Here is an 11086-nt window from a genome sequence, read left to right on the forward strand (position 1 = left end):
CTTATGCCAGAAAAAACAACGGCAGAGGTCGTCTGTTCAAATGCTTATCTTAATCTTAAAGCACCACTGAACTTGTTTGGGCGGAGTTTAGCATGGCTGACATTGATTATAGAGACACTAGTTTATTGTCACTAGTCAGAAGAGGAAACAAACTGTTGAGTGATCGAGGAATAATAATAATAACAATAATAATTTAAACTTTTATAGCGCTTCTAAATACACAAAGACGCTTTACACAGGGGACAAGAGACAGTGACAAACAGAGAAAAACAAAATTGGAAAGACAAAGCAAACAAAACAAACAAACAGAACATATTTGCTCACAAAGAAAGAAAGGAAGGCAAACTGGAGAAGCTGTGTGGGTCATGGTGGAGTGGAGGTGCAGGGTTCAGCAGGTGAAAGCGAGTTGGAAGAGATGTGTTTTGAGCGCTTGCTCAAATGATGGTGCAGCGCTCGGTCCTGATGGTATATACTGTTTGTTCTTTATTTAATTATAGTTTGTGATAAGACCATATCAAATGCATATGATGCTATAAGTTGCTATGTTTTATAATGTTTTCTATTGTAAAAAGCTCTCCTCTGTAATAGGTTACAGCAGCCAGTGTTACCATATTAGGCAACAAACCCTGGTTGACTTTAGAGACAGGCGCAAGGCCTGCTGCTGCTGTGTAATTAGGAGAGCTATTGGGGCTAGGTGTTGCGTGTTTGGAGGAAGCAAACAGGTTTTTGATCGTTTTGTGTGACACTGCTGTACCAGAGGGAGGCACATCAGCAGAACTGAGTTCTGCTGATGAGATTATTATTTCGTTTTGTTAGAACAAACATGATGACAAAAAATGACAAGTGGAAATTGTCATGAATTACATCAAGTATTAAGTAACATCACATTAAGTATCATCAAGCGAGCAGCCAAGTAGGTTGAAAAGGCAACGCAAGCACTACAAAGCATCTTTAATAGAAAATGAAAAAAATCATATTCATCCTGTTCCAGCCTTCAGGGGTTGGGAAAGGGCTCCCAGTTAGAGTCTGGAAGAAACGTCTGCTACCAGGAGAAGTTTGCCAGAGCAGTCTAGTGCAGGACCACAGGCGAGAGAAGAGGTGTTTCTCACCAGCACTGAACAAAACCATTCTTTTAGTTACTTGTGACACTGAAACTGTTTAAGTGAATTGAAATTGTTGTATGTGATATGAACTTTAATAAAACTTGGCCGTGAGCCGTGACTGAAACCAAACAAGGTATTCTGTCTTTTTTTTTTTTAGAACAATTCAACTCTCTTTCCCTGAAGACTGAATCTACCAAAGAGACTTAAGGTAAGTATCTTTGAGTGAAGACTTTTGCAATGTTTGTAATAGTGAGGAGATGGTGTACAAATAGGTAGAGAGAAGGTATAGACGCTATACGTACTCGCTAGATAAGGGTTCACAGGAGTTACAGCCCACCGTGAGGGACCTAGAGCGCAGGCTGTGAAACACACTCAATATAACCTATAAATTATTTTGAAAATATATGAACATAAAAACGATGAGTTGTTGGACTTTTCGTTTGAGATGCTCTGTGATGAAAGTCCGATAAGAGTCCAGTTAGAGGCTATACATTTTATATTTAGTATCTTTTTTAAATAGCAATTTAATTTTGATTCCATTTGAAAGGCCCTAATAGGACCCAATATTCATAACATAATAGGTATATATATTTTTATATAGCATGTCTATGACCGCACAAGCTGGAATTAACAGGGTAGTTCAGCAATGTATTAAATCTCTGTGATTGTCTCTGATGCTTTATAAATACCTTACACAACACATTGAAAGCAATACAAATGTATCTAGTAATGTACTCATTGTTATAAGTAACCTTACAATTGGTGCAGTGCCCCTTTTTAAATCAGTAAACAATTTGAAAATGAACATCTCATTTGCATGATGTTTCTATATTCTTAAAGTCCTGCAGGCTTTCTCTTTTAAGCTTTTACTCTGTTATTTACTCAGTATTCAAATGAACCACAAAACCTTTACCTCTGGGTGAACAATGCTTTATCTATACTCCATGGAGAATTCATCTCTGTGTATTCATGACTCTCTGTCTGTCTTGAAAACACAACTGCTCGTATAAGATAATAGAGGGGTGTAGCAGTTCATCCCAGCTCTGTCAACTCCCTTCTTCCTCTAAGCTTCTCTTCAGTTGACTTACTCAGCACCAAGAACAATAGCAACTAGGATAAGGTGCTACTTGTTAAGGAACCATAGCTTGTATTTCATCCTCCCAAGTCATTATAAAAGGTACACAAATGACAATTAACACTACAGAATTGAACATTTCTACATCCATCGGGTACCCTGATAGTTATTGTAACTAACATTTACCATTCAGTTCAGCTCAATTTATTTCAATGTTTTGACCCGTGGCAGAGCCTTTGCCTACAGATAGATACAGAAATGCAAGAATATGCAAATGAGATGGACTGGCTGTCATTCGTCTGCTCAGATGCAAGTTGAATGGTTTGAAGTTGGATGCTGGTCAAATTTTAATTCTGATGTTGCACAAAATACAAAGTTGTAAAATCAATAGTGTTTCAGTGCCTATAATGTTACTAGTGGACTATGTAACTTGCCTGCAACACCTCAGTGGTTCTCTAATATGTCCATTTGCATGCAAACAAGTCAAAGGTCTATGTGGAATTAATGAACTTGATGAAGACATTTCTCATTGTTCTCTGAGGTTATGAAAGATAAAGCAGGAATGTAATAAAAATGAATATGGATTAGGGTCATATGCTGCTGCTGTGGTCCAAGGTGTTCCTTAGGGTTTAGTTTGAGGCAGATAGGGGAACAAGACAGCACTCGCACACCCACGTTCCACAGGGCTGCTGTATATTTACTGGCAGTGTCCCTCCTCATGCGTCATTTTCAAGACGGGCTGCGTTCTATAGAGACTTCTGTTTTGCCTGTATGCTCTCCACAAAATATTTAAAAAAAATAAAGGTTGACAGTTGTTCTTAACCTTTTTTAATGAAATATGTTGTACCTCTTAACCAGCAAAAAGTATTTTTTGTAAAAACAAAATGAAAAAAACAATACAGAGCGTTATGCCATCAGTGTCTGACTTCCTATAGAATATATACAATGCAGTTTACGAATACTTATTTAATAACTTTAAAAAATATATATTTAATGAAAATCTCACCTCCTGGAGTGCCTTCACATACCTTCATTTGAAAACCAATGCCAACTTTTGCAATGCTTGCATTGTTCCAAAGTGACCTACTATTGTGTTGTTGTTTACAATTGCTTACTGTAATAAGGAGGCTTTTTTAAAAAAAATATAAATGGTGACTTGTAAGGTCAAAAATCTAAACATTTTGCAAAAGGATCCTATTCTTGCAAGGATTTAATGATTTGATTATAATGCATTGTTGGAGTATGTACGTTTGCATTATAGGCATGTGCGTCATAGAAAGTGTTACCAAAAATACAAATACTGTTTTTCTAATAATATTATTAAAAATAATAAGAATAAGAATAAGAATAATAATACCATATGGTAGAGTAGAGTGCACATTTGATTTACTGGCCCGTTGCACAATATATTGCTAAGAATAATTACTGGAACCAAACTTGAGAAATCAAACTGACTCAGGCTGTTTCAGAGTGTGATGATATGAAAACTGCACATTCAGCATCTTTGAATTTTGTGAAATCTGTTGTTCCTCATATGCATTCATGTGAGCATGTGCTTCGTATTGTGAAATTGATCAATATTTGCTGTTGCTCTATGTCCAGCCATTTGAAAGTGCTTTATTTGTCATGTTGTTTGAGATCAGGAATACCTTCATTAATGTCTTCATGCCTTCATTAATGTCTGCATGCCTTCATTAATGCCTTCATAATGCCTTCATTAATGTCTTCATGCCTTCATTAATGTCTGCATGCCTTCATTAATGCCTTCATAATGCCTTCATTAATGTCTTCATGCCTTCATTAATGTCTTCATACCTTCATTAATGCCCTAAAAATGCCTTCATTCATGTCTTTATGCCTTCATTAATGCCTTCATAATGCCTTCATTAATGTCTTCATGTCTTCATTAATGCCGTAATAATACTGTCATTCATGTCTTCATGCCTTCATTTATGAATGACAGCATCATTAATGCTGTCATTCATGTCTTCATGCCTTCATTTATGTCTTCATGCCTTCATTAATGTCTTCATGTCTTCATTAATGCCTTAATAATGCCTTCATTCATGTCTTTATGCCTTCATTAATGCCTTAATAATGCCCTCAAGACCAGAAAGGATGCAGGTTTTGATTCCAATCAGAAACACAAACAGAGTCTTACTCATGAGTTCCTTATGTCTGGTTTAAAGTGTGTTTATGATGCACCAGTGTTGGGATCAATCTTGAAGGGCCAAGAGTTTAATTTTAAGCCTACCCTCTCAGATTGAACCTCCATCTAATTTCGCAATTAGGAAGGAAGGACTCCCTCCGCCTACTGACCAATCTGAATGTATTCCTCACTGAAGACAAGTTTAAAGTACCCCCTACAACTGAGTGTGGCACTTGTTGAAGCATGTGATGTGTTTGCAGGGTGAAGTTACGGGAAGGGAAACAGGTTCGGTTTAGATTTCCTTCATATTTCCAATTCTTTCACTGTGTCATCATCTTTACAAGGCATGGTAAGGTTTACTTTGTTTGTATCTTACGTTCATAGTATTTACTAAATTAGTTAGTCTAAATTTGGTATTATTAATGTTGTAATATAGTTATTACACTATACAACATTTGCAGACGTTTTAATCCTAAAGTTAATGCAAGGTCTAAAGTATCATCTTTATGTCAAGATAGAAACTTAATGATTGAAATAATTTAAAACACACACACAATTTTTTTAAACATTAGAGAAAAAACTTTTTTCAGAAGCTAATATTACTGTTTTTTCTTTCTTTCTACTATTAAGGTTCAAGCTAATGAATCATACACAAAGATGACTGTTGAGTACCACTCCTCTACAGTGACCAACATGGACGTTGAAAACAGTAAGATTGGCTATAGCCAACTTTTAGGAGATGGCAGCAAGCTCCAGTATACAGGTAATAAAATGAAAACTTGAGGCAAAATGATGTGACAACATAAATAATACAAACCATGAGACACTAAGCTTCAAATAACGTTTCTGCTCACTGATCTGCATGTACAGCCAGCAACCTTTCTTTTTTATTTCAGATTCAAACAACAGAAATAATACACAATTAACTGATATTTGAAAAGACACAATTATGAAACTCGAAGTTAAGATTGCATACATACATTTTATGGCACATTCGAATTGAGTGTTGAATACAGCTTTTAAATGTTTCAACAGTTCAACCTTTAATCTTCTAAAGTTGATATGTAGAATGTGTGTTGCCTATTTACTTATCCAATTTAAAACAACATTTGTGTACATTTGGAATAATGTTTTTGGCAATAGCTAGCAGTTGTAGATATAAGCAATATTGACACAACACTTTATGGGGTTAAAATAATTGATGATTACTGCTTTTTTTTCAAATGCATGACTGTAAAATTCATATTGGAAGGATATAGTGTAAAACAGACAAAATAAGCTAAGCAAGCTTCGTTTACGTGAAAATATGACTACCATGACACAACTGGGATTTTGCTACAGTGTTTATAATTATATCAGGGATACATGGGCAACGTTGCAAATCACTGAGCAGGATTTATTAATGTAAGATTTATAGAATTGTTGCATTATGATATTTCTGCTAACTCAATTTTTTTCTTGATAATTTTCTGACTGTAACTGTAAAGATACTTTCATGTAAAACTACAAGTTAAAAAATGATACAAGCAAGATTGAGAAGATTTCCTTACATGTTTTCTGTTGTTTCCATTTCTGTCTTTCAGTTCATGCATTGAGAAACAGCCCTTACAGGGCTGCCACAGTTGTTCTTGGGTTGCTGTGTGCTGTTTTGTTGGCTGTGGTCATAGGTCAGACTGTCCACTGTGAGTCTACCACTTTGTTTTCACTGTCAAATAGCCACATGTTTTCAAAGGTTTTCAGACGTCATGGTAAAACCATTGACATGCCGATATCTCTCATCTCCCGCAGACCAAAACGTAGAGCAAGGACATCAGAACAATCTAAAAGCTGCAAGTAACGAGAAAGAGAAACAACTGGAGAACCTGAAGATGGTGCAAAGTGATGTAAAAAAGCTTGAGACCAAACGTAATGAGTTAGAGCAAAGGAATGATTACTTAACTAAAAGGAGAGACCAAATACAGACCAATAACAATTTACTGACAGAAGAAACTAACACACTTAAACTCAGCCAAAGCCAGTTGCAGGCCAGTAATGCTGCTTTTAGCAAAGAGATAGAACAGCTAAAAGCCAGCAAAGACCAGTTACAGACTAATACCAATGCCTTGTCTGCAGCCAAACACTTGTTACAAACACAGTACGATTTAGCAATCAAACGCAAAAGTGAGGTACAGGCCAGTTATACATCAGTGACCAAAGAGAGGGACAATTTACAGAACAAATTTAATAATGTAACCACATTAAAAGAGCATCTGCAGTTGAGGTACAATGAATTGATTGGAAAGGTAGAGCATTTGCAAGACAGATACAACTTTTCTAGCAGTGAGAAAGAGAAGATGGAAAGCAGTCACCAAAACCTGACAATATCGAAAGAAACTCTGCAGGCCTCTTACAACGTATTGATAAAAGAGATAGATGAGCTGCGGGCTTCTTACGCGACCTTGCTTACGGACAAAGAAGAGCTTGAAAGCAGTTGCAAAATTGCAATTGCGGAGAGGGACCAGTTGAAGGTGAAAAATGACAACCTGACTGTTGACAGAGACGCAGTACAGATGGCGGTGGAGAAATTGAAGAAAATAGTTCCAGGTAAGTGCAACGAATTAAGACAAAAGATACACGTTGAGCATTTATATCGCAAAATGTTTTCTCACATGGCAAAATGCATTTGGCCTTATTGTTATAATCATACTGGAAAAAGCTGAAGGTGACATTTAATAAAAAACAAATAAAAACTCATGACTAACATTTTAAAAATGGATTTTAAATCATTGCTTTTAAAAACTTTTTGACCAATACACATTTTGCATTTACAGCTAGGAAGTGCCCCACTGGCTGGACAAGGTTTGAGTACAGCTGCTACTTCACATCTGTTGGCAAAAGTAACTGGAGTCTGGCCAGAGATTACTGTATAAAAAAAGGCGCAGACCTGGCTGTCATAAAAAGTGAAGAGGAAATGGTTTGTTTAGTTGTTTGTATTTGTCTGTATGTGCATAACTGTCAGTGTCACACTAGAAATGGTCAGAGAAGCACATGGGAGCAATTTAAGGTTGTTACAATCTGCAACCTTACCACTAGATGCCACTAAATCCTACACAATGGACATTTAACAATAGATCAATCGACCATTTATGACGTGAAAAGTGTCACTTATAGTGAATGAGCCCCATCATTCTCAATCTACAACTCCAATCAGCTGCACAAACACTTGAAGCATCTTTCTGCTCATTGGTTTGATTGCACTGTTTTGTTTTTGTTGTCCTTAACCAAAACAAAGTTTTGGCAAGAAGTTGACTTTCTTTTAACAACAAATCACAGTTTGAATCACACTTTATTTTATACATAGTAACTTGTAGTTAAAGCTGCATTTAGTGCTTTTCTTTGGCTTATTTGGTCCAGTGGAATCAGTTATAAACACAACATTGACATAACCTTAGAAGTTTTTAGGGCAAAAGTGTGAAGAAACAATTCATGCACAGGAAACTCAGTTTTTTGGTAGCCCACAATCTCCAATATTTCCTCTCCTTTAACTCTGTTTTGAGTCTCCTTCATTCATAACATAATTTGATCCATTGTTTGATCCATCTTGCAGCTTTAAACTATTTCTTCTGGTTAACCCAAATAATAACTATACATGACATGCCTTGATGTAGCTTTATTCGTCAGAAACTCCTAGAAAACTCCTAGACTAACTTCACCTTTCTCCATAGCGCTTCATCAATAACTTGTATTCAAATGACAAAGAAGTCTGGATTGGATTGACTGACGAAGGAATAGAGGGGCATTGGAAATGGGTAGATGGGACGCCAATGACCACAGCGTAAGAAACTATGCTCCTATCTCTTGGAACCAGAACAGTATATAGTTGTATTTATTTTTAATATGGATGTCTCTCTGTGTCTTGCAGGTACTGGGGCAAAGATCAGCCCAACAGCTATGACGGGAGGAACCAGGACTGCGTTGAGTTCTGGCACAGTACAGCGGGGAGGGGCAACTGGAACGATGAGATCTGCGTCATCGAACAACAGTTCATCTGTCAGATGTAGTTTACATGGACGGAGAGGTGTTGATGTGTCTGATAATCATTTTGTGATATCAGTGTTGTTCAAAAGTATGCATATTGGACTGTTTTAAGTTGGAAATAATAGAAATATGATTAATACTAATTAGTAATGTAGCTGATGGCCTATTTGTTGTTGGTGAAAACTGCCCTGGTAAAGCTTGGTTCAAAGGGGGCTGAGAATACCATATATATGTTTACAATACTGTAGAAACAATGATGTGATATAGCTCATTTATTGAGTTTTAGCTTGCTTTAAGATGTGTTTTCTGGCACCAGGCCCTGCTCTGCCAACAGCTAGAAAAAGGGGGAGATAGTGATAGCGAGAATTTGATATGTCGTAGTTTCCTAATGTTGGCTATTTTGCTTTTAGTTATGGCTGAGTATGAATGTTCACACATAATCCAAAAACCATTCAATCTGTATTTTTTATAAATTAACACATGGGGGAAAAGCTGCTTTAATTGCAATTAAAATTTCATATTCATGTAAACACATTTCAATGTAAATTCATGTAAAAACAGTTTGAATAAAATAATTTCCTTTGTGTCACCTTTACACTAATCATTAACTCAGAATGTTTTAATTTGCAGCAGTATTTGGTCACCTAAGGAGATAGTTTTTATAAGGATTATTGCCATTTAAAAAAGAAAAGAAGAAGATGGGTATCAGTAATGAGCGTTGTTGGCTCTCTGGCAACACTATACTTTGTATATGTGATATTGTGGAACAGATTCCAGGTATTAATCAGCAGTGACTAATGTGATCCAGGTCATGTATTAGGTTATGAAATGTCATGAAGCAGTACTTGTTTGAAAAGTAATCACGAAAGTCTGACTTCAAGCAATAGTTCTTTAAAAAACAATTTTCACCTTGTTGGTTTGTGTCCATAATTGCATTCATGGAAAAAAACTGGGAAGCCCTTTCTGCAAATATTGTAAGAAGAGCAGGAAAACAGCTCCACTATTACAATAACTGCTAGCACTTTTAAAGGTTTTACAGATTTTTGAAATTCTTTTTGGTTTTTTATGTTTTTCTCATTTCTACTCTGTCCATTTATTCTCTATGTAATTTGTTTCTTTCATGTTGGTTTAGAAACCTAAAACCGTTGTAATATTGCTGATAATCTCAGCACTGGAATGTACAATGAAACTATTTACATTACTTTCAGAAAAGGTATTCCACAGTAATGTCACCAGAATGTAAATAGATACATTTTTATAAACCATATAAAATAAAATCTCAGATATTTCTTTTAATTCCACATAAAATAATGGCGAACAAGACTTTTAGCTTTTGAGATTTGTTTTTCTTGTCCTTGTTGATCAGCGGGGGAAATAAACAGTGTAATGATCAACACAGATACAAATTATTCAAATTCCAAAAGCTGAATAAAATATAAAAGAACCTAGGAAAGAACCAGCAACATTATGGGATTTATTAGTTTTATTTAAAAATAACTGTTGTTCCATGTGTAACTCAATGTGGGGTAAAATATTATCCTGTCATCTGGTGAAACATAATCATGGCATAATGTCAAAAAAAGTCACAACATGATATTTAAAAAAACATATCCAAATCTATTGTTATGCATCACAGTTTCTTATGGTCTGCCACATTGTCCCTTCAAAATTGTTTTCATACATGTGTCACAAAAAAGGTTAATTATTTAATTGCCAAAAGGGAAACAAGTTTGAATCAACCTATGAATCTCAAATACAAGGCAACGTGTTATGAATTCAAGAAATTTAATTATCTTTGAAATGTGGTATAATGAAGCAGACCAAGGACATACAAAACTATATATATATATATATATATATATATATATATATATATATATATATATATATATATATATATATATATATATATCTTATGCTATTATGACAGCCGTAGAAAGACTGACTCACTGGCAGGGAAAAGTTGATATACAGTATGTCGCTATTGACGTCTAAGTGTAATGATTTGACTGTAAATGGATACTATCAATAATAATATAATGATTTCCAAAATTGCTTTCAGAGTAAATTATTCCTCATGACATTGAGAAACAGTTTAACAACATGATCATGTTTGGTTGTCAGATCAATTGAGTATTGACGTAATGCAAGTGGTGAGTTATGTGGCCTCTTATATTTGCCAGTGATGCCCCCTCCTGGCAAAATACAGTTACTGTCAGTGAAGATAAACGGGTCCTGGCCCGGTGATGCCCGTTATGGCTGGAGGGGCCCAAGAGCGTCAGAGACATGGAGCTCCTTCAAAAGTTAGAAGGTTGCCTTTTTGACATTTCATGTTCCCATCACTGCACTATGTTCATAATACCATTTTAATTCAATTAAATAGGAAAAGTGATAAATAAATTACTTCAATTAACGGTTGAATTCCCATCCAGTCAATATTAAAAAATGCTGGTTGGAGCCGGAACACACTCGGCTCCCTTCCCCCCCGATTTGCTTCTTCTTCGCTAATATTTCTGAACAAATCTGTTCTCGGCTGAAACAAAAGAGACTGCAGAGACCGTCTAAATCCTCTATTAGGAAAAACGATAGCTGCTCTGTTAGGTAGCTCCTCAGAGACATAGTAAACATAATTTTAGGTTTTGTAAGGGGGATTAGAGCTCTCTGTGATTAGTGAACTGAACTAAATACTTTTGAGTGGATTTAACTAATAGGAAACAAGCAACCGCTAACAGTCTCTTTCTG

At 35.7% G+C, this 11086-nt stretch overlaps 1 protein-coding gene across 3 annotated transcripts; it reads left to right on the forward strand.

Moving 5' to 3' along the window:
• Window positions 1-4541: 4541 nt before the first annotated feature.
• Window positions 4542-8952, forward strand: LOC137793044 (CD209 antigen-like). Of its 3 annotated transcripts, none has more exons than XR_011078183.1 (7): window positions 4542-4676; window positions 4958-5090; window positions 5911-6009; window positions 6116-6910; window positions 7138-7266; window positions 8032-8141; window positions 8229-8335. XR_011078183.1 is itself a non-coding variant. In XM_068588961.1 (7 exons), the coding sequence occupies exons 1-7, from the start codon at window positions 4674-4676 to the stop codon at window positions 8365-8367; spliced, it is 1422 nt and encodes a 473-aa protein (XP_068445062.1). In that variant the 5' UTR covers window positions 4542-4673; the 3' UTR covers window positions 8368-8952. The 3 variants fall into 3 exon arrangements, 2 of the variants coding, with proteins under 2 accessions (XP_068445062.1, XP_068445063.1); XM_068588961.1 differs by having other exon boundaries at window positions 7138-7280; window positions 8229-8952; XM_068588962.1 differs by having other exon boundaries at window positions 4568-4612; window positions 7138-7280; window positions 8229-8952.
• The last annotated feature ends 2134 nt before the right edge of the window (window positions 8953-11086 follow it).

The sequence above is a fragment of the Clinocottus analis genome, unplaced genomic scaffold, assembly GCF_023055335.1.
Source record: "Clinocottus analis isolate CAN_PGR_092001 unplaced genomic scaffold, fCliAna1.0.p SCAF_22, whole genome shotgun sequence".
NCBI lineage: Eukaryota > Metazoa > Chordata > Actinopteri > Perciformes > Cottidae > Clinocottus > Clinocottus analis.